This window comes from Danio aesculapii, chromosome 22 (assembly GCF_903798145.1).
Source record: "Danio aesculapii chromosome 22, fDanAes4.1, whole genome shotgun sequence".
Classification (NCBI taxonomy): domain Eukaryota; kingdom Metazoa; phylum Chordata; class Actinopteri; order Cypriniformes; family Danionidae; genus Danio; species Danio aesculapii.
Genome location: NC_079456.1, coordinates 8,141,196 through 8,166,189, shown reverse-complemented (window position 1 = coordinate 8,166,189; position 24,994 = coordinate 8,141,196). Strand labels below are relative to the sequence as shown.

The 24,994-nt window shown below is 39.0% G+C and overlaps 1 protein-coding gene across 1 annotated transcript; it reads left to right on the top strand.

The window, feature by feature from the left end:
* The first annotated feature begins 1,344 nt into the window (after positions 1-1,344).
* Positions 1,345-17,984, top strand: LOC130216619 (uncharacterized). Its single transcript, XM_056448510.1, has 8 exons — positions 1,345-1,438; positions 4,133-4,468; positions 5,184-5,474; positions 5,676-6,008; positions 6,126-6,449; positions 11,296-11,403; positions 11,481-11,575; positions 16,339-17,984. The coding sequence occupies exons 1-8, from the start codon at positions 1,345-1,347 to the stop codon at positions 16,459-16,461; spliced, it is 1,704 nt and encodes a 567-aa protein (XP_056304485.1). The 3' UTR covers positions 16,462-17,984.
* Positions 17,985-24,994: the final 7,010 nt, after the last annotated feature.

The following is a 24,994-nucleotide window of genomic DNA, read 5'->3' as shown; positions in this document are numbered from 1 at the left end:
AAACGTTTCTGTGTAAATGCTAAAAACTTTGTACAGCAACTAAACATATAAATACATACAAATACAAAGACAAAAATAAATGGTGACGTAACGTGGTACATTTGGTTTAATATTTGACATTAGACGTTCGGTTTGATGCCTTGCTCATTAGAGGGAAATATAAATTTTAATTTAAATTATATTTTATATTATATTATATTTAAATATAAATTAAATATAATCAACTTGAATGTACTTTGTTTATTTTGATGAACTTAAGTGTATGTATTATTCCATGTGAATCGTTTTATTAAGTAATGTTTGTTCTGTGAAATACGAAACGGATTGTATGTAAAACCAGCCTTAAATATAATAATTATCTGAGAAATTTGCTAGTCAAATCTGAAACAAACTGCTGAGTATATTTACAGTCATAAAATTAATTGAATTAATTACATTTTTTAGAGTATCAAACTGAATGTCTACGAATGTCAAAAGTTTTAAAAGTCTTAATTTACAGAGTAAATATCTGTCTGTTGTACATTAGTTAATCAAGTGTTCCTGTTGCTTTGGATGTGTAATATATTTTTAACTCTTAATATGCTGTTCTTTACTTCTTCAGGTGTGTCTGCTGTTGATTCAAGTGTCAGTGAAAGAGGGAGATTCAGTCACTCTACACACTGGTGTAAAAACAGATCAACCAAATATGATGAGATGGTATTATAACAGAATTGATATAGCCCAAATCAGAGGAGATCTCGGTGTTATCTGTGCCGATGTTCAGTGTGATGATAGATTCACAGACAGACTGAAGCTGGACAATCAGACTGGATCTCTGACCATCACGGACATCAGCATTGCAGACTCTGGACTATATAAACTACTGATCAACAAAGCAAAGATCTTCAAAGTTGATGTTGATGGTGAGTCTTTATGTTTAAAGAGAGTTTTCTACATTTAATGTGTTTGCTGTATCGTCCAGAAGTGTTTTATTTTCATTCACACACTGTATATACAGTGATATACAGATAATTACTTCGCAAACTCATTTAGAGTTAAAGCTTTAACTATTATGTCAGAATGAGAGCGAAATTTCTAGAAATATATATAATAAGTGCTCTTTTCTTCTTCAGGTGTGTCTGCTGTTGATTCAGATGTAGAAGTGTTTGTGGATTATGAAGATTCGGTCACTCTGGTGTCAAAACAAATCAACAAACCTATATCATATGGTATTATGATATGATTAATACAGCTGAAATCAGAGGAGATCTCAGTGTAATCTGTACTGATGTTCAGTGTGATAATGGCACTGAGAGATTCAGAGACAGACTTAAGCTGGATCATCAGACTGGATCTCTGACCATCATGAACACCAGATTCAGAGATGAAGGAGAATGTGAAGTAGAGATCAGCAACGGCAGAGTCGGTGTAAAGTTCTTCACCGTTTCCATCATTCCAGGTCAGTCATTGTGTTGTACAATTCAATCATTCAGAGGTGTTTTTCTGTTTACCTGTGTGTTAATTCACAACCAGTATATGCATCATTTCATCAAAAGCATTTCATTAAAAATGGTGTAAGATAGTCTTATATACAGTTGAAGTCAGAATTATTAGCCCCTTGAATTATTAGCCCCCCTGTTTATTTTTTTCCCTAATTTCTGTTTAACAGAGAGGTTTCTTCAACACATTTCTAATCGTAATAGTTTTAATAACTCATTTCTAATAACTAATTTATTTTATTGATGCCATGATGACAGTAAATAATATGTGACTAGATCAGGGGTGTCAAAAGTAGCCTGCTTTTTTGGCGCGCATGCAGGCCCGTAGCCAGCCTGGTGAGAGGGGGGGTTCTTTTTTTTTCAAAAAGTGGACCTTTTTGCAGTTATACGCCTCAGTTTCTATTTAACTATGTTATTCTTTTGCACCAAAACTGCAAAAATCAGTGCTCAATTTGCTGCACCTACAACAAACACGCAAGATACACCACCAACACCACACACACTCACCTCTTTTTCCCAGCTCTCTGAGTCTGAGGTGTCCAATCTCGTGCTATCAAGCCATGCAACCACCTGTCCGCTTGATCCCATTCCCTCTCATCTCTTGCAAGCCATTTCTCCTGCAGTCATACCAACACTGACTCACATAATTAACACATCTCTTGACTCTGGTCTATTCCCTACTTCATTTAAGCAGGCTAGGGTAACCCCACTGCTAAAGAAACCCAACCTGGATCAAACACTACTTGAAAACTACCGACCGGTATCCCTGCTTCCATTCATGGCCAAGATTTTGGAGAAAGTAGTGTTCAATCAGGTCCTGGCCTTTCTTACTCAAATTAACCTCATTGACAACAAGCAATCTGGCTTTAAGAAAGGCCATCTCAACTGAGACTGCCCTGCTCTCGGTCGTGGAGGATCTCAGACTGGCTAAAGCAGACTCTAAATCATCTGTCCTCATCTTGCTGGATTTATCAGCTGCTTTTGACACTGTAAACCACCAGATCCTGCTATCTACGCTGGAGTCACTGGGCGTCGCAGGCACTGTTATTCAATGGTTCAGTTCTTACCTCTCTGACAGGTCATTCAGGGTGTCGTGGAGGGGAGAGGTGTCCAACCTACAGCATCTAAACACTGGGGTACCTCAGGGCTCTGTTCTTGGGCCACTTCTCTTCTCTATCTACACGGCATCTTTAGGACCAGTCATCCAGAAACATGGATTTTCCTACCACTGCTATGCTGATAATACCCAACTATACCTCTCTTTTCACCCCGATGATCCCTCGGTTCCAGCTCGCATTTCAGCCTGCCTGTCAGACATTTCACACTGGATGAAAGATCATCATCTTCAGCTTAACCTTGCGAAAACAGAAATGCTTGAAGTTTCTGCCAACCCGACTCTACACCATAACTTTTCAATCCAGATGGATGGGGCAACCATTACTGCATCCAAAATGGTAAAAAGCCTTGGAGTAACGATTGATGACCAACTAAACTTCTCTGACCACATTTCTAGAACTGCTCGATCTTGCAGATTTGCACTCTATAACATCAGAAAGGTCCGACCCTTCCTATCTGAACATACAGCTCAACTCATTGTTCAAGCTTTTGTTCTCTCCAAACTGGACTATTGCAACTCTCTACTAGCCGGGCTTCCAGCTAATTCTATCAAACCTCTTCAGCTGCTTCAGAACGCAGTAGCACGAGTGGTCTTTGATGAACCCAAAAGAGCACATGTCACTCCGCTACTCATCCCGTTTGCACTGGCTGCCAGTTGCTGCTCGCATCAAATTTAAAGCTCTGATGATTGCTTACAAAGCGACCTCTGGCTTTGCTCCTTCGTATCTGCTCTCACTTCTGCAGATTTATGTGCCCTCCAGAAACTTGCGTTCTGCGAATGAACGTCGCCTCGTGGTTCCATCCCTAAGAGGGAAGAAATCACTTTCCCGAACTCTCGCATTCAATCTGCCCAGTTGGTGGAATGAACTCCCTAACTACATCAGAACAGCAGAGTCACTTGCTGTCTTCAAGAAACGACTAAAAACTCAACTGTTTAGTCTCCACTTTCCTTCCTAATCTGCAACTGCCTCTCTGGCTATACCACTAACTGTACTCTTTCAAAAAAACACATTACTAATGCTTTGCTTCTTAGACTTTACACACCTGAAACTTGTATATAGCACTTATTCACTGTTGCTCTTATAGTTGTGTAAATTGCTTCCTTATTCTCATTTGTAAGTCGCTTTGGATAAAAGCGTCTGCTAAATGACTAAATGTAAATGTAAATATTATTAATAAAATCAATAAAATCAATAAATCAACAGTAACTCTGCCCCTTAAAATTTATACACCTTAGATTTTTTATTTATTTATTATTATTTTAGATTTGACGCCCATGGGATAGCATGAGAATGAATAGCCTTTAGGTTCAATAACCTTCCATTTTGCCAGTTTTATTCTGTTATAATATGAGAGTGATAGGAATTAAATTTGTCTCATGTCATTGCTTTGGTCAATCGTAATATCAGACTCGATTGATGAAGCTTTTTATTGTCATGTTGAGTCAACCTAACTCTATTAAACCTAAACTCTATTCAGGTGAGCTGAAACCGAAAACCTTCACTTCAAGTTTAAACCTGTAGTCTTTTCTTCTTCAGATGTCTTTTGCTTTGATGAACATAAAAAGGAAGTGTCTGTGAAGAAGGGAGGTTCGTTCACTCTGCACACTGAGACTACAACATACGAACACTACAGCATAAGATGGTATTTCGGGTTTTTCCGTATTGCTCAGATCAGCAGAGATCTCAGTAACATCTGTACCGATGTTCAGTGTGATGAAGATGCTGAGAGATTCAGGGACAGACTGAAGCTGGATCATCAGACTGGATCTCTGACCATCATCAACACCAGTTTTACTGATAGTAAAGTATATCACCTAAAGATCTTCAGCACCAGTGGCATCAGTGAAAAGATCTTCACAGTTTTTGTTAAAGGTGAGTTAATATGTATAAAAAGAACTCTAATGTGTTGATGATGTGTTTACTGGATCATCCAGAGGTGTTTATCTTCACCTGTATATTAATCCACATACAGACAGTTTCTTCACAAACACATTTACTGTTAAAGTGGAGTGTGTAGCTTTAACTACAAGTCTAGTTCAGTGGAATTTTAGTTCTCTCTTGGTAGTTTTGATAGTTTTGCTCTGGTGTTCATGACAGATTCTCATCTCATCATGTCTGATGACCTTTAATCATCACCTCTTTAAATACAGCTGTAATTTCACTACAGGCCTGTAGCCAGGGGATGTTCGATGGGTTCGAAAGACCCACCCCTCACTGACAAATGTCCAGAATTTGTCTCATACATGAGCTCATTTGTCCTATTTTGACTGCTATGCCATTAAAAATAGTAAAAATAACCAATCGAAAAAGGCTTTAAGACCAAGCGGAATCCTCTGTTGGCTGTCACTTTTGTGTGACTTCAGCTAATTGGTTTTGGCCAATGCAATTATATTTCATGAGTCCAACATCCAGTCGTGCAAGTAAACACACAATCTACCCATATTAAGATTCATTTGAATACTATTTTGCCTATTCTCTCTTTCTCTCTTTTGCAAAAAGCTGCATAAGCTAATTGTTGTGCAATAAAATATAATATTACTGATATAGCATAATGCGAACATTTGATTTTTTTTCTGTGCTGGTACAGATGAAGAGTCAGTGTCAGTGATGGAGGGAGATTCAGTCACTCTACACACGGGTGTTAAAACATACCAAGAAGATGTTAAATGGCATTTTAACAACATTACCATTGCTAAAATCACTAGAGATCAGAGTAAAATCTGTGAAGATGATCAGTGTAAAGAGAGATTCAGAAACAGACTGAAGCTGGATCATCAGACTGGATCTCTGACCATCATGGACATCAGTACCACAGACTCTGGATGCTTTCAGCTGATAATCCACAACACCATGAAGAGTTTTGGTGTTACAGTTTCTAGTGAGTATTACTGAGTGATGATCATTTCTGAATATAGTCATCTTTGTTCTCATTGGTATTCTTATCCATAATGACAAGTGAGATCTGTGTGTCTTGCAGTTATTTCTCTGCCCTTATTGTTGTTGCAATCTATAAAACACTCAGCACTGTAATGTTATATAATTATGTTTGTCCCTGAATAATGATTCATTTCTTCTTCAGGCTTGTACAAAGATTATATAAAAAGACTGCCAGTGTTTGTGATGGAGGGAGATTCACTCACTTTACTCACTGATGTTAAAATGAACCAACATGACCATATTAGATGGGAATTTCAGTACATTTATATTGCTGGAATCACTGGAGATCTCAGTTTTATCTGTACAGATGTTCAGTGTATTGAAGATGCTGAGAGATTCAGAAACAGACTGAGGCTGGACAATCAGACTGGATCTCTGACCATCATGAACATCAGTAACACAGACTCTGGACTCTACTATCTACAAATCTTCAGTGACATCAGAACTGAAATGATATTCAGTGTCACTGTTGATGGTGAGTTGTGTTTAACAGCAACTCTTGATTATTGAATCTCATTATTAATGTGTTTAGTGATAGTTTAACAGTGACATTTGGAGATGTGTTTCTCAGTGCTGTTGATTTGTGTTTCAGAGGAACATGATGAAGTGAAGAGAAAAACAGTGAAGGAGGGAGAATCTGTCACTTTACATCCTGGTGGAAAAAACAAATCAAATGAAGCTGAACTGATGAGGTGGTATTATAACAAAATCAGCATATCTGAAGTCACTGACGGTCCTAGTAAGACCTGTGCAGATGATCGGTGTAACGAGCGATTCATAAACGGACTGAAGGTGAATAATCAGACTGGATCTCTGAGCATCATGAACAGCAGAACTGAACACGCTGGACTCTATAAACTAGAGATCATCTACAGCAGATTCAACATCAGCAGGAGCTTCACTCTTATTGTCACTGGTGAGTGTTGTGTTATTATTTGATGCCTTTTTCTTTACAAAAAATTATATTTTAAATTTTCATGTTATTTTTCAAAAATCAGTCAATCAATTTTCTGTGCTGATGTATTTTGAGTTCACTCATACTCCTCCTGCTGTGTACATTTTTTCCCACATTCATGTTAACAGCAATCATTAGCAGTGCAGCAAAAAGTCTGTACATATCTGCAGTTTCCCTAAAATTATGAATCTAAAATTATTTCTGAGGTTGAACAACACTTAACTTTATTAGTTATTCAGCCAGTGCTGTCAGAACAGCCTCTTGTCTTCTAATACCACACTTTGGCTGTTCAGGTCACTCACTACACACAGCCATATTGCCATACTACACAGTAGGATTATAAACATTCAAGATTGCTTGTGCATCATAATTGCAAAAATAAAAATAAAAACTAGAAGAAATTGCCTTTTATGGCTAGAAAAGAATAAAAGGATTTATAGAAAAACTAATTTTATTTATATTTCAAAATTCTGACTTAATTAATCTTACATTTGTCACATTACTGATAAGGGAAAAACTTAATCTGTTAATATGTGTTTTTTACTGTCTTTTGTTCCCCTTGGCTTACAATAAATATCTTGCACTTAGGGTTTTTTTTCCCACAGGGTTGACAAACTCGTCAAAATCAACCTGGATTGACTTGAAAATGTCACAACATGCATTTAAAGCATACTACTGATTTTTCAGACTTTTACTCTTGTCAGTCACAAACCGTAAAGCTAAAACAAAAGCTGCAACTCTCCATATTCATTTGCATAGTTTTATATATATTCGTACACTCTAAAAATTACTATTATTTTTATAAATACCAAAATAATAAAATAGCCCTTTATGGCATATCAGAAGCTCAGTTAAAATACACTCACTAAAATCTCGTTAACGTTGTCTAAATTATACAGGAAAGGAATATCAAATGCTGTTAGACAGTGAATGAAAGTAAACATAATGAACTATTTAAAAAAACTAATCTGATGTTGTAAATAACGAAAAAGTATATACTTTAAAATTGCATGTTGATCATTTAATATACTTTGACTGTAAGGCAGAACTGAATGTAAGCAGCCTTGTTGGCTGTGCCGGCGGCGCACATCAAAACTGAAGTCCTGGAAAACAAGCAACCACCTAACGTCGTGGGCATTGGTGTCTTTGGCACGAGCCATCAGTTGTAGCAGGACATGGTCGGTGTAGAGCAGAGATCCCCAAACTAGGGCCTGTGTGTCACACCCAGAGAGAAGGATCCAAGCGCAATTGCTGTCAAAACAAAGGATTTTATTAACTGTTCAAAACAACGACGAGCCGAGGCTCATGTCTCAAATGATAATGATGTGATTGCTCAGCGAGAGCGAAAGGCAACAAGGCAACCAGTGTCCAAATTGGCAGGCGTGAGAGAGGTCAGGCAGGCGGGCATCGATCGGGAGACAGATGGGACAACTAAGGACAGTCAAGCTCAGCATCAGACAGGCGAAGTCGAAGGTAGGTGGCTGGCCGGGATGAATCCAAATAAAAAAGAAAAATCACAGGTAACCGAGCAACTGGGCAGAGAGAAAAACAGAATCAGAACATGACAATGACAGGAATCAAGACAAGATAACGTAGCAAGATAGCCTGAAATAGCGACATGACACACTAGCGACTAGAAAGTGGAAAAGGGAGACCGGTAACAGGTGCAGCAAGCCATGTGCACGCTGATCAGTAATAGCGATCAGCTGAGTGCACGCTGCAAGAATGACAAGCAGGAAGAGAGAGAGAGAGAGAAAAGAGAAAGATCTTGCCAGTGTCATGACACCGTGGGCCAAAGTTGGCCCATGGTAACCTTTAACTTGGCCCTCTATCCCATCTGAGAATGATGGGGATGGTTTAGAGATTGCCATTTTAAATTTAATGTGACATTTTATTTGTTTGTTTTATTGTTAAGATACAAAAAAAGCTAACAGAAATTAAACGTCTCAATTAAAATGGTGTCAACTAATCAGATTTTAAGGATAAAGGATAAAGGACTTTGGTGAGCAAATCAAGGCAAGATTCTGCTTGACTAGTGTATTCAGCATTGAACTCCACTGTGTTATAAATATGATGTTTTTACTGCAATTATAATTTTAAAAAGTTATACTGCATTAGTTAATATGATTCAAAGTAATGTTTTCTACTTATTTTATTAAATAAATTAGGAAATTACCCATGGTGACTTTAATGTAAAATAGTTTGGTATATTTACCTTCAGCCCACGGCTCTCAATGATATTTGGTTTTTGGCCCTTCATATGAAAAAGTTTGGGCACCAATGGACTCCTCTACTGCAGCTTAGTTTCTCTCAGCCTGGGTCAGTTTAAGGCTGTTGTAAATGACTGAATTCTGCTCGTCTCCATGTACCTGGGAGATCATGGACCCCAGTCCCCTGTCAGAGGCATCAGTCTGTAGCAGGAACTGGTTCTGATGTGAGCGCCTCCTTGACCCCCTTAACTGCCTCTTTTGTCTCATCTGTCCAGCGTACTTTCACAGGTGAGCCCTTCTTGGTCAGGTCTGTCAGAGGGGCAGTTATAGAGCAAAAGCTGGGGATGAAACAACGACAATAACCTGCCAACCCCAAGACAGCTTGTGCCTGGGTCTTTGTCATCTGCATGGCTGTCATCTTTTGTTCCTGTGGCTGGAGCAAGCCTGTTCCAACCCAGAAGCCCAGGTACTTGGCTTCTGACATGGCTAGGTGACGTTTTCAGGGGTTGGTGGTCAGTCCAACTCTGCGGAGATCAGACTGCACCCTCCTAAGTCTCTCCAGATGTTCATCCCAGTCGTGTCTGGTGTCTCAACTGGTATCTCAACACTGAATGCAAGGGTGGCCAACTGGTCCTGTTATCCTAATCCCTTTTTAGGAGGTTAACAAGGTAAATCTGGACTGTGTCTCTTCTTCCTGGTTGCTTGACACAATAGATTACAGGTCAAACTCTTTCCTCAATGATGTAAGAGCCTTGCCAAGTTGCTAGGAAATTGCAAGCTGCGTTGTGGACTAGGACCATCACTTTGTTTCCCAACTGGAACACTTGTGGTTGGGCTGCTTGGTTGTAGTGTTGTTGATGAGAGTTGTTGGTGCTCCTGCACTAATAGCATGACCTGGGTGATCCTCTCCCTCATCTCCCGCACATGCTCGATCACCAGTTAATGGGCTGCCGGCTACTACTATCAGGCCTCTTTGACCACACAAAGGAAACCTCTCGGTTGGCATCCAAACAGGAGCTTAAGCAGAATAAGTGGACTGGGGGAGGTTTCCTGGATGATGTTAGCTGAAATGTCGGGCACGCCTGACAGAAACTCTTTACCTCAGCCTGCAGGCCAGGTCAGTGAAAACAGTCTCTGATCCGCTCTATGGTATTTTGAGCTCCTACGGGACCTGGGGATGGGAATGAGCCTCCCGGATCGACTCTGCCTTCAGGACTACAAGCAGCTGTTTTTCCTCCCCCTCTGCTGGGCGACACAGTAAAGCAGGCCATTCTGAACTATAAAGTGTGGGAGGGATGAGAAGTAGGATGAACGTCTTCACCCTCTATCTGGCTGACTCATCTCCACCAGTGTTTCAGGTGGTTGTCTTCTTTCCCTTCTCTCCTTACCAAAAGAGCCCCCTCCTGTGACCTGCTGAAACACATTAAAGAATAGAATCACGAGGAGGAGACTCACCGTCTCTCCAACTGTCAGACATCAGAAGGGCTGGCCGATGTTCAGGTAGGGTCAGGTAGCAGTGTGTTTTGAGCAGCGGTTAGACGGAGTGCAGTGATTTCTTGTTCGGCCATCTGCAGGCGGTCAGCAAGGTGTTCATACAACTGCCCTGGCATATGCTGACCTCCATAAGTTGTTTCAGGATGTTTTTGATCTTTCCCTGAGGAAGAACATGCCTATGAACAGATACCTGAAGTGAGAAATCAAGATGGTGGTGTATACAAACAGCTTGAACAGTGATTCTGCACTTGTCGGTGCTATTTATCAGGATTTTTGCGCACGTTCTCCACCACTGTGAGTTGGCAAAGAAGCACACGACAAGGCAGAATTGTATGTGAAGAGGAAAGTGCAGTGTTACGCTCTCAGGTGCGTGGTGTGACCTCCGTGTGAACCACGTTTACCAGTGCGTTCTCTGAGGTCCATGTGGTCACAGTGTATCATGTGAGAAACTGGAGCATAAGTGTAATAGAGATTTGGCTCACCTACAGGGTCTCTGAGTCTCTCTTTTATGTGGTGTGGTTATTATTGGCATCAGTCGTGACCGATTAGCCCTTAATGATGATCTCTAGGTTCTCCTGATGTGTTGCCAAACTCTCAGAAATAAAGGTATGCAAGCTGTCACTGGGGTGGTACCTTTTCAAAAGGTACACATTTGTACTTAAAGGGTTCATATTGGTACCTCAAAAGTAAATATTAGTACCTAAACATTTTAAGAGGAAAATTTTTGTACTTTTGAGGTACTAATATGTACCCTTGAGGTATTAATATGGACCTTGTAGGTACTTGTACCTTTTGAAAAGGTACCACCCCAGTGACGGCTTGCGTACCTTTATTTCTGAGAGTGCAGGGTGACGCTGATCTCCGTGCAGGATACTCGTCACTTTATGTTTGAATGTAGTTATCAATATTGTTATATTAGACGCATAATTAGTATTAGGCTCACCTGAATGGCACTGCAGTATTTGTGAACCTGGCATTCTGATATATGACCACACCATATAGAGTTATTCATTGATGAAAGCAATATCAAAGTGATGACCAGAGTTAAAAGATGTAAATATTGAACAAAAGGAATAATGACCATGTGTGTTTTATATTTCCAGAATCAGGTCTTCCTCCAGCTGTTGTGGCAGGAATATGTGCTGTTATTATGTTTCTTGCTGCAGCTGCTTCTGTGATTTACTATTTCAAACCTCAAGCAAGAAGGAATGGTGAGATGACATTTAAGATGCATTTTGTAAATAAATTCTTATAAGTAATGTGCTTAATGTGGTTTTTGTTTAAACAGTCATCAGACAGATGATTGAGCTCCGTGATCAGAAGAGAAGTTCACCCACTGGCCCAAACACAAAATCCAATGATGTGGATGAAGGTGTTCTGGATGTACGTCTTTTCTAGCACTTCTGAAAAAACTTTTCAAATATATATATATATATATATATATATATATATATATATATATATATATATATATATATATATATATATATATATATATATTTTTTTTTTTTTTTTTTTTTGGTATTTTCACTTTATTAAAAAAGAAACTGAAGCCGTATTCAAAAAACATCTTGATGTGGCATTTACACAGTTATTAGCGCGTAATTAGACGCTTCATTCCCACATCAAATTCACTTCATTCAGGCATGAAATTCACTTCAAAATAGATGCAAATTTGCATCATGGGCGACTCCAGTAACGTTGCTAAATGGCTGATGTGGCTGATTTTTTTTAAATTAGCTGTGGTTTATGTGCTTTAGGAAGGCTGAAAATGGTGTAGATTCGTTCTGCATCATGTTTAGATCCATCAGATCCTTCAGAGGTGCACACAGCTCTGTGAGTTCATAAACTCCCCCAGAAGCTACACCTTTATGACAAACTGAGATTCCAACTGAGCAGGTCTCAGTTTAATGAGGTGTTGTGCCATGTTGGCAGGAGGATTTCCCTTAAGGACACCAACAACATGTGTGACGACATGATCGTGCCCCTTACTAGCGCAAGCTTTTTACTGGTTAATGCTGCGTGAATATTTGCCAAAGTTCAGATTTTTTCAACTTGAGCGATTTGCGCGAATCACATGTTAAGTTCATAAACACCTGAAATGATCAATTTGCTCTGTCATTCGCTTCAATCATTAATTTTGCCGACTGACAAACGCCGCTCGTTAACTAATTTAAATTTAGATTACAAGACAAAAACACTGACTGAATCCTTTTTAAGAACCAGCATAGGCTGTTTTTTCCAATCATGTTTTTTTCTTCTGTCTAACAAAAATAGCAGGTTACCTCAAATCCATCGCACCATGGAAATAATATGCATTTATTTCATGCTCTGCTGTTATTAATATATCATAAACCTCCGTCAACATTTTTAATAAAAGTCATTTTATAAGATTATGTCTTGAGCGTCTGGTATTACCTTAGAAAACAAAGCTGATATGTTGACTTTTTGTAAAGTATAGGCTACTATAGCATATAACAATTTTGTTTACATATGATATTGCATTCATTCACATACATGTTTTATAAGCTGTAAAAGGAAAGCCTCAGTTTGCTGCAGAGTTATCATTATGCAAAAATCAAGAATTTTTTCATTAAATCAAGATTTTTTGATTAGGATATTGTAGAAGTCCATCTATGAGCCCAATGATGAAACTAACAGCATGGTCGAAGGTTAAATGCATGTAAGCTTTTACTGGTGCTTCTGAAAAGAATTCTGTTATTTATTAGAATTTATTTCTATTCGTTTTTTAGCTCTGAATTTAATCTGACTTCGATTTTAGGTGATCATAAAATTTTGACTGTATTTCTAATTGTAGACACGGATCACATTCATCATTTATGACTTAATTTAGAGTTTTGATTTATATCTGATGCCTTACTCTTCCGTTATACGTTCATTAGAAACCTAAACACCCCTCAGGGTTTCAAACCCCGAGTTTGCGTGTCTTTTCACGGACCGTATGTCGACACTCTGAAGTAGGATGTAGGGTTAGCTAATACTTAAATAGTCTGGTTGCCAACTGCTTACTTATCCTAAAAAGTAGTAGATTTAGCCATATCTAGACAAGTTGCTAATTTCAGCAATTAGATGATCAAAGTGGCGATGCAGTGGCGCAGTAGGTAGCGCTGTCACCTCACAGCAAGAAGGTCGCTGGTTTGAGCCTCGGCTGGGTCAGTTGGCATTTCTGCGTGGAGTTTGCATGTTCTCCCTGCGTTCGCGTGGGTTTCCCCCCGGTTTCCAAAGACCTGCGGTACAGGTGAATTATGTAGGCTAAATTGTCCGAAGTGTACGAGTGTGAATGAGTGTGTGTGGAGGTTTCCCAAAGATGGGTTGTGGCTAAAAGGGCATCTGCTGCGTAAAAACGTGCTGGATAAGTTAGCGGTTCATTGTGCTGTGGCGCTCCAGATTAATAAAGGGACTAAGCTGAAAAGAAAATAAATGAATGAATGATTAAAGAGCTCCATGCTGTCGGTCCACACTGCTTCGTACAGTCAAATGTTAATTTAAGGTAGCGCAAGACTCCACTTAATCTACTGGATATAAAAAGATTTCAGGAGAATTCAGAATGAATCAAAACTTAACATTTTATTTGTCAGGTAAAATTGTATTATGCCAATTACAAAATAAAACAATCAGAAAGCCAATTCAGAGATGAGACTGTAAAATACAACATCCATAACTCAAAGAAGAGTTAGAAATGTATACCTGACCTGAGAAGTATGTTGCAGCATAAGTCTCAGAGATGCTGCAACGGGGGTGTCTTACCTACAAGACCCCGATGATATTTGTCCACATTTCAACATATTTAAATATTCAACTCAGAACAAACAGCCATAAATTCAATACAATAAAAGTGTCACAGAGACCCTTGGCTGGTGAATTTGAGGAGTTAATCGTCTGTAAGGAGGGGGAGCATCTGGCAAAGATCTTATCAAAGCCAAAAACCAAATCATTATATACCAGTGAAATATTGCAGTGTAATTAATACCACTTTACCAATCACACAGAGACATTTAAAATGATACCAAACATGAATCTAGTGCTACGAGATACACCATATTAAAATATTGGACATTTTATGTGAAAATGTACTCTGAACTTAGGTCGAGAAGGGGGGCTTGAGTTGAAAGGAGAAGGGTGAGCTTTCTCGCAATCCCCCTGGTGAGATGTAGCTCTGTGTTTCCAGCTTATTGTCAACTGTCTCGGGTTGATTTGAATAGAACAGTTGAACAGCCAGTTTCCTGATCTTCTTCTCAGATCAGACAGTTTTTTTGTTTTATTGCATCTCATGAAATTCCATAACAGTTCTCAGGGTCTGATATTCTAGAGCCTTACACTATGTAGGCTATTTAAAATGTTATATTTCATAGAACTATTAATAACTGTAATTTTCCAAATACAAAAAAGGTTGGTTTGTTGGTTGTATACTCAGGGCCCTATCATACACCCGGCGCAATAAGGCGCTAGACATGTTTGGCATGATTTATTGCGCAACCGTTACACATTGCTTAATATACACAGGATGTACAGCAATAAACAAATATCTTTACATGAAAAAATAAAGGATTAAAATGTTATTCAAATTATTATTTTATACATAAATATAAAAACCCCTACCTCCATGCCTGATCTCGGGAAGCTCAGTTTATTCATGACAATTTGCATTTGTATAATGTTATTATTATTAGCAGTATTATTTATTATATGCATATTTATATTTGGTTAAATAAAAACGTTTAGATTTGTACACCTGTTGGGTTTTGGAGAGGTATGCATCACCATATGGGGCATAAGAACAGAATGTGGGATATAACTCAGTTTATTGATCACACTTGGTTATTATTGCTCATTTATTAATTTGCTGGAAATTACAACTGAATTTAGAAATAGTTTAGAAATGAATCTTTATGCTTAAAAAAAACCAAGATGAAATATGTAGACTAATGGATTTATTCAGAGGAGTGCGTACATCACTGTTTGCTTTTCCATGAAATTGAATGAGTAAAGAGAAAGTAAAGAGGCCGAATGGAGGAGGTTCGTTTTTTTATCCTAGAGCTGCAGATGCTCCATTTAATTGTTTTCTCGCTAGTGAAGCACTCCGTTTTAACACTTACAATGTCCACCATGTAAATAGCAAATGCACCCAACACGATGCTACTGACTCTTAAAGAGAGTTAAAGAAATTGGTTTAACACATGTTATGCTCAAACACACCCATAACTCGTGTTACCGTCCCGCGAGTTAACAAATATGTATTGCACATTTATACAGCCAAGCTTAAAGAAAAAAATTAAATAATATTATTTAATTGTTTAACTAATACCATTAATCGGTTAAGTACGCACCCTTTCGGTTAATCGATTATTATGAACATCCCCACTTTCGCGTCATTCGTGTAAATAGTGCCACAGGATGTCTAATCGTGTCTTTGCATTGACTTACAATGAAAATCACTCAAGCTTAACGATTCACCTGCTTCTGGTGTGAACATACCATACGTCTAAAAGTATCTCCTAACTTGCAGATTTAGGTGAAAGTCTGTAAAATAAATGGCAGCAGTACTAAATTTGAGACTCCAATCATTTTTTTCCCACGAGTATTTAAGAAAGCAATTTAAAACTAAACTAGCTCCTCAATCAGTGAAACGAGTAGTCAAGAGGACAACTAAACCACTAGGACCAACTCACAGCCTATCCTTAAGACTGAAACACATCAAGTCAACAGTTGTTGGGCAGTCAGTGAGCATCTGTCCCATCTGGTTTGTTCCACACGTCGCCTCTGGTCAGGTTAATGTTACAACGTGTTGGCCTGAATCAGATCAGAATGTCCTATTTAGTCAAATTCACCCTTTCAAGCTGATAGAGCGCTGGAATAGGATCAGGAAGTTTTGATTTTTTACACCCAAGCAGAACATAACTCTCAAAACAAACTAAATTGAAAAGTAGTATGAAATCACGAAGCTTAACTTAATTTTGAGTAATTATAAATACCAATAATATCTTCTTCACACGTCAAGCATGTTAGATGCAGTATATCATTGTTCTGAAAACGTGACAGCAAATTTAATGTCATAATACAATTTTAAAACCTTAGTCATGTTCATGTCTTTGACAAGATGTTTCTTGCGTGTTCTGTTCTTGCAGGTCAATCAGGATGACGACTCATCATCGATCCATACAGAGGTGAACGCTAATAATAGGATGTCCAATGACCAACCAATGAACGCTAGCAGTGAGACATCACATAATCAGACTGAGACAAATTGATGAACACTAAACATGGGAAGTCCTATAATCAGTGTAAGGTTGTTACTTTTAAACTTTCAAGTTAAACATGAGAACATAAAGGGAACATGAGAAGAGCACCAGCTGAAGCTTAGAGAAACACAAATTTTGGAATTGTTTTCTTAAAGATGCACTTTGAAACACTTTTTCATGTCAATTAATGTCAAAAAGATTTTTGCATTCCATTATTATTTTACTTGACCCAGCATTAACTTGTGTCTGTTGACTACCTGCATATGTGTGTGAGAATGAGTGTGAGTGTAAAACAGTGAGCACGGCTGTTTGTGGTCCTGCCGACATTTAGAGGTTTACGTTTAGCTGTTGAGACCATGCAGAATCGTCATGATGATTTAATGCTGGTTCCACACCAAATGATGAGTTCTGCGTCACTTGCTCTTGTTCACTTACAAGATGTTTTTTTTCTCTTTTGCTGCACTCTGTAATTCACCTCAATTTGCGTTTGCCTTGACTTTGTATGTAACTTACATAACAGTCTGTTTAAAGAGCCCATATTATGGCTTTTTGAAAATGCCCTTCCATGTAGTGTGTCACACAGCTCTAAGTGAAGTAAAATATCCAGCTAAGGCTTAAATCTGTAAGTGTACAGTGTTTAAAACTATTGATTGATCTATAAAAGAGTCGACTCATAGTGCTTCAAACGAGTCGTCTTGATAACGAGTTATTAGGTGTTTCACGATGACGCAGCCACGAAACACAAGTAGTTGCACGCGCAAGCCCGGGAGATTTGAAACCTGCGGCTCCGCCCACTAACAGAAAAAAGTCACACACACACACACACACACACACAGAGACACACACAGACACCGGTAGAATGAAGTCATGCTGTGCAGATGGAGATTATTGACAGTTCACCCAAAGATGAAACCTTAGCATATAGCCTAGCCTTGAGCAGATCGAGAGCCTCTGGAAACTACCTGCTTACAAAGAAGACTTCATCAGTTTGTTAAAGGAAGGATCGGTAAAGACTGTCAGAACAAGGATCAGTGGATCATGAATCAGTTTCTTCCCCCATTTCACCAGTGTAAGTACGTGCGATTAAAATTGTTGCCTCGTTTACTCTAGCTTGCAAATTATGCATTTAGTTGTGTTTTGTTACTTGTAACCGCGTGTGCTGTATCAGGTTAACTCTTTATATTCTCATATCGCGTGTAAAGCCACGTTGAAAACGCGACGCGTGCCGCTTTGTTTATGGATAGTCAGCTATGTGTGTGTGTGTAATGTGTGTGTGTGTGTGGCTCCTCTGAGGACGGTCGTTTGTGTGAGTGTCTCCTCTTAGGAGGTTGATGTGTGTGTGTGCGTGTCTCTGAATAGGGTAAAGCTCTAGGCAAAGGGTGATCAAAGGGACCCGTTTGTAAAGTGAGGACTTTAGGGGGTGTCGCAGTTGAAATCTTAGGGTTGTAATCGCGGATGTAACTGAGGACGCGGAGGGGGAGGGAGGTGTCGCCGCCGCGCCGTCTCTATTCTGGACGCGCCGGCCCTGTGTGTGCGTGTGTGTAAAAAGAGCAAGTAGACTGCTAGGACATATCCTCGCCAGTTCTTGGACTTTTTGCTTGATAAAATAGTTAGTCGTCAGTATTTTCTAGTCCATCGTCTGTATTTACATTCACCCACTGGCAGCCAAAATCCACTATGAAGCGTGTGTACACTGTGACTACTTTTATATTGTTGATAATCTGCTGGGCATTTCACTCTGTCTCGCCCTGAAGCCTGTCAGTGTCGTCGACCAATCGCAGCAGCCTGTCATTGGTCCAATCAGCGCAGATTAGCTTCGCGCTGAGGACGGGTTTGGGTACAAATGAATCGCTGAACGATTCATATGGGAGTCGCTGGGATAACTAGGTAAAAATAAATGCATATTATAAGACCATCAAAGTGTTGTTTGACCTTGCATGCATATTAGACTGTTGTTGGAGACCCTTACAACCTAAATATGACCCTATTTCATCTATAATATGGGCTCTTTAATTCTGCATTTGGTGTGAAGCCAGGATTAGGTGCTCTATCATCATTTAGTGACCTCATGTTCTAGGAAAACTGAAGGTCTGGGGTTTGCATCAATCACAGCTGTATTTATTTGCTTTGTTTTTGTTATTTGTTTTGTTCTGGAAATTACTTGTTTACAAATGAACCACTACCAACCAGTGAGGTTTGACATGTCGGCACTAATAGAAGTAAATATTTACTTTCACTTTGTGAAGTTTCACAAATTAATTTCGAGAGGAGCACGTGATAGGATTGACTACAGCTGATCCTTATCACTAATCACTAACTAGCCAATCAAATCATTCCGAATTTAATATAAATATCCAGCCTAAACTTCATTCCTCATCTTCGTTTTGGAAAATGCTTCCCGCTACAAAATGCTCCAGCATCGCACAATTTAACCTATCGATACGGAAAAACAAACAAACAACAACAACAGGTCCAGCCAGAGCCTCGCTCTCCCAGAGAATCTAGCCGCAGCCTCGCATATAGCGTGCCCGAGTTCCCGCAAAACGTCAGCCCACAAGCTCTTCCACCATCTACTTCAAACTGCCTCACACAACGCAGTCAACAAACTCAGACTAAACTCTCAAGACGCCATCTCTACATATTACAACTGACAGTATTTAACATTCCTGCGGGAGCACTCATAATGCTCCAATACTGACTACCACTGCACCCCTGCAACAGCAGAGACGCTCCGCTGCGCCTTATTCTCCCTCTGCACCACTGCCGCAACAGTGACGCTCTGCATGAGCTCACACACATCTCTATTAGCCATTCACTACCGACACACTCCCCAGGACTGCCACAGCATTTAAATCGCCTCTGGAAGCGTACTTCCAATATTGACTTCCACTGCATCTCTGCAACAGCAGAGAAGCTCCGCTGAGCTTCATTTCCCCTCTGCACCACTGCTGCAGCAGCGACGCTCTGCCTGAGCTCACACACACTTCTATTTAACATACCACTACTGACACATTCCCCAGCACTGCCACAGCAGTTTAAACGCTTCTGCGGAGGCGTATTTACCTGTTATTGACTGCCATTGCACCTCTGCAACTGCAGAGATGCCCCGCTTAGCTTAATAAAAAAATGTCAAAATTCCCACCCGACCCTAGCTTCTTTTGTTTATTTTATTTTGTTTTGCCTGTTTATATACGCATATATTTAGAGTGCGCACAGCACGCGTATATATGCTTATATAAATAATATATATCTATATATGCCCATGTATATGGATGTATACGTTAATACAAAGTGCTGTCACTTCTAAGCTCTGGTCACTGCAAGGGCGTTCCCAGAGTTTTAACCCTTAATTCACCCTCTAGTAGGAGTCTTCACCGCCCAATTCTCTTTTCCACCAACTCCTGCTGGAACCAGCCCTTGATAGCTCAACTTCCCGAGCTGTGACTACGAGCACGAGTCACTTCACGCCACCGCAGGGGCGGTCCCAGAGCTTAATAAACTCCTATTTACCCTCTAGTAGGAGTCTTCACCGCCTAAATCCCCATTTCCCCGACTCACGACTTCACGACTGGAACCAGCTTTTGATAGCTCAACTTCCAGAGCTGTGACTACGAGCACGAGTCGCATCACTGCCACTTCCCGGCCCTATGCATATGTGCATACATACATACAAGTACTTATACGTATGCATAAACAAATGTATATATGCATATATTAGTCAAGTGCGTGTATATTTATATATATATATGTATATATATATATATATATATATATATATATATATATATATATATATATATATATATATATATATATATATATATATATATATATATATATATATCCAGATATATCTACATATATGGATATATATTTATACACATAGTGCTGTCACCCCCAAGCTCTAACCCCAGAAGGGCCGGTCCTCAAGCTCATCACCTCTAGCGGAAGTCTTTACTTCCCAACTCCCGTTAGAACTAGCCTCGATAGCTTAACTTACCCGAGCTGTGACTTCGAGCTTTGAGTCACGTCACTGCCCCTCCCAGGGCCTAGATTACCCTACCATATATATGTATATTAATAAACTTTTATTTAGATATATTTATATACAGGGTGCTGCTACCATTCCGGCTCTATCTCTAAAGGAGATAGAGCCTCCCTTTCCCGCCAGGACTCTTACAGAGCCCGCATCTCCTCTACCTTTCTATTTCTTTCTTTCTTCTTAACCACCATATCCAGCAGCCGGATATAGCACTTCTCTCTAGCCTTTTGGGGGGCGTTCTTTGAAAACATGGCTGCTGTTCTGACACGATAGCTTTTTCGGGAAGTTATTGAGAACTACCTGATCTTGATCTCGTATCCCTCCTAATGCTTTTCGACCAGGCGAGAGCCTAGGGTTCAGCTATCTCCGAGCTCAGGGTTCTCTCCCGGGAAAGCATGCCAAACCTGCTATAATAGTCAAGCATTATCTGTGTGAACTCTTGAAGTGAAACTTCACAAACTAATTTCGAGAGCACATGATAGGATTGACTACAGCTGATCCCTATCACTAATCAATAACTAGCCAATCGGATCATTCCAAATTTAATATAAATATCCAGCTTAAACTTCATTCCTCACCTTCGTTTTGGAAACCCCCTCATCCATCCTTTCTCCCTCCTCCTCAATTCTAGTTCGGGCGACACGGTGGCTCAGTGACTAGCACTGTTGCCCCACAGCAAGGGGGTCATTGGTTCGAACACTAGCTGAGCCAGCCAACACTCTCTGTGGGGGTTCTCCCTGTGTTTGCTTGGGTTTTCCCTGGGTACTCCAGTTTCCTCCCACACTCAAAAAACATGCAACAAAAGTCACAAGCACCTACTACGTAAAAACTGCCGCAGTAAGTGGTCTATTCTTGGGAAGTTATCGAGAACTACCCAATCTCGTATCCCTCCTAATGCTTTTCGACTAGGTGGGAGCCTTGGGCTCATCTATCTCCGAGCTCAGGGTTCTGTCCCGGGAAAGCATGCCAAACCTGCTATTATAGTTGAGCATTATCTAAGTGTGAACTCTTGAAAGCTGCTAAAGAAATAGTAAAAGTCATGATACAAAAAGTAGATGCAATTAGAGTTGGCATTTAGAATTTCTATTCATTGTATGATAAATAATAAATCAATAATGTAATGTATCCGTTCCAAGTTTCAATTCCAAAGTGATAAAATCAAAGCGTTAAACATTTATATATCAAAGTTCATCAAAACTCACCACTGTGCTATTGACTCGTTTAAGAGTTGTGGATATAAAATGTGTATTTTTTCTCTTTAAAACTCTCTAATTGCTGCAACCAAAGAACTGTAACTGAATGTTTTTGTTTGATGGATTTATTATGAAATGTTCAAATTCGCTCAATCTCAGGAACTGAGCCTTTAGTAATCCAGTTAGCATGTTAAGTAAATGTTTGTTTCATTCTAAACCATGAGATGAATATGTAGATGATTTGAATATGAAAACATTCTAAACATCTACTTAATATCCGTCGGGAGACAGATGCACATGTGTGCTATCAAGGACTACTCTGAAATGTATTTTTGAACTATATTGATGTATGTTGTGTTGTAGAATATGTGTTTACTGGAATTAAACTTGACAAACATGTTAATTTACCACATTTAATATTGTGGTAAAACAGCAATATGCATGTATTTTCAAATAGATTACAATCTTCAAATGTTTTGAGCTGATTCAGACGATGCACCACATCATGGTGTTTATTTTTTTAATGTTCTGAGATTATAAATATATTTGTATGCACTCAAGACGCTTCGATGCAATCTCAGATTTTGTCATTATAATGTGGAAAAAACTCAAAAGGGTGTTAATTTACACCACCATTAAAACATTTTAAAGAAAGTTATAGATTTTTCATTATTGATTGATTTTGTGGGAAAGGTGTGTCTAATGCCATCTCTAAAGTGTGATTTAATATACATTATATACATATTCCTTGCTTTCCCAGTGATGGGTTGCAGCTGGAAGGGCATCCGCTGCGTAAAACATATGCTGGATAATTTGGCGGTTCATTCTGCTGTGGCGACCCCAGATTAATAAAGGGACTCAGCCGAAAAGAAAATGAATGAAACATATTCCTGATTGCCTGTTTCATTTGAATCAGTTTGCCTTAAATATTCATCAATTCACTTCATTTCTGAATCGTTTACAGTTTAAATGTTATTACCATGAAAATTGATTAAGATTGTTTTTCTGTGCTCCAGTGAGCTGTTTCAGCCTATTTCATGCCACCGATGATGACCACAGTAGAAAAGTGCAAATATTAGAAAAGTCCATTTCTCAGTCACTCTCTTCTAATAATAATAATATCTTATCTTCATAGTTTCATTTTCAGATCCACGTATGTCTCCAAATGCTGTCGCAGGAATATATGTAGGTTTTGTTGCTGCTTTGTTTTACTTCTTGCTGCTGCAGTTTCTAGTATGATTTATTGCTGCTGTGAGTGCACTAAAGAGGAAAAGTATAACATTTGCACGTCATGGAGAATGTGAATAAAAAAAAAAAGAAAAGAAACACAATTGCCATTTTAAATATAAGATGAATGTTGCTACTTTCATACGCATTACACACTGTAAATTAAGAAATGAGCGCACATCATAATACACATACTTATACTACGTTCTAAAAGTACTACTTTGCTTCACAAAAAAAGTACTTTTGAGTGTGTTACAGAGTATGCAGATTTTGGGATTTAACATTAATGGACCGTTATGTAGGGCATCAATCATCTCGACATATGCACGTTTCTTTCATATTTAATTACCTGCCATGTTGGAGATGCAGCATCAGGTTAATCAAATTCTTCATGCAGAGAAATCTGACAGTTGGTCTCGCGTGTCTGCCATGTTTGTAGTTCTAATCGAATTCACATCCAACACGGTTGATTGTAAAATCACTTGGCGTTTCAATGAGATAGTTGTATAGTTGGGGCTGGATGCTTGGCCATCTTATCCAATATCCATTGGGATGGTGCTATCGCAAATGGACCTGTCAGAGAAACGCCGCTCACTTTAACGTTAATTTTTGCTGAATACTTATTACAAGGTGACAAGCTTTTATAATTCACTAAAAAGTATTATGTAAATAATATAATATGTAATTAATATAACTTATTTTTAAGACAACAACAAACTCTGTACCACATCGTATTACCTCACTGTAAATGCTAGCGCTCTTAGTTTTTTTCTGCGACCTTGCTGCGCACCCGTCTTGAACGTTTACAAACCGGTCATTAGTCTATATATTCTGGGCAATATTAACGGTTGTTTTGTTTTTTGTTTACGATTTTTTAAATTTATTTTATTTTTTTATTGAAGCATATAACTGACAAGCATGGATTATACAATGACATATGTAACGCTCATACAAAACTTAGCCAGTAAAGAAATCTAGAAGGTCTCCTCAACCTCCCATAACTTCATGTCAAGCATCATATTAGCGTTTAGAGTACAGACAGTTCTAATGTTACACTCCTAATTTCTGACGGAAATAATAATACCATCCACGAACCTTTTTTAATATACTACGGTTTGGGACATACTAATTATATTTTCCAATACTGCTTAGGACGGACAACTTGGGATGCGAGCTGGGACGCGGCAAAAAGACTCTTGTTTTGTCAAAGATATATACACTAGATATCGCACACGGACCCTGAGCGTGCGTCAGTAGCGCCACCACATTTGTACAGTGCTCCCAGGACAAATGTCATTCAACTGCTCTAGTCAACACAGTGTTACTAAGTGAAGATGCTGGACTTTAGCGCTGTCTACGGGTGTAGTAACGAGCAAACAAAGAAAACAAAGCACAAAGGCAAAACATTTCATAGGTAAGATTTAGTTTTTTATGTTTTTGTATGTTATGAACCTTAATTTGCGCTAAACAGGTAACATTGATGATAATACAGTCTCTTACTGCACTGACCATAAGGCAAGTAGCACCAACTCGTACTAAACACTCGGCTTATGCTAGTTTTGTTGAATAAAATCAGCAAACAATGCAAATGAAATATGACAACGAGAAGCTGTGGTGCCAGAAACTTGTATTTTTTTCAGCTCAGTGAAGGAGTCGTTTATAATGGAGATTCATTCACAAATGAATCGCTCCCTCCGTCAGTATGAGAAGTGAAAGCAGGAGGTGTGTTTCAGAACACAGATTAACAGGGAGGGTGGATAGTACATTTCCATCCACAAAAATTCAAGCTTTTTGTCAGGAATGCCTGTGCGATCACTGATCAATGTAGAAAAGTGATGAAAAATAATTTTTGTAATTAAAAAAAATTCATACTGACCTCCGGGAAAACTCCCGATCATAGATATATATGTATATGTGTGTATCTCTGGCTCTGGATGGCCACCGTCCTCCACTACAGCTTGGTCCCACATTCATTTCAAAGGAGCGCTACCCTGTACTAATATGGCGGCTCTATTGACGCATTCCTTCCAATAGACAACAACAGGGTAGGCGACATCTAGTGTATATATCTATGTTGTTT

What these genes read in the sequence shown, in the direction of transcription:
- LOC130216619 (XM_056448510.1), top strand. Translation starts at nt 1,345, where the DNA reads ATGAACACCAGATTCAGAGATGAAGGAGAATGTGAAGTAGAGATCAGC. An exon ending in CACCGTTTCCATCATTCCAG is followed by an intron (nt 1,439 to 4,132) that starts GTCAGTCATTGT and finishes TTTCTTCTTCAG; the next exon opens with ATGTCTTTTGCTTTGATGAA. An exon ending in TGGATGAAGGTGTTCTGGAT is followed by an intron (nt 11,576 to 16,338) that starts GTACGTCTTTTC and finishes CTGTTCTTGCAG; the next exon opens with GTCAATCAGGATGACGACTC.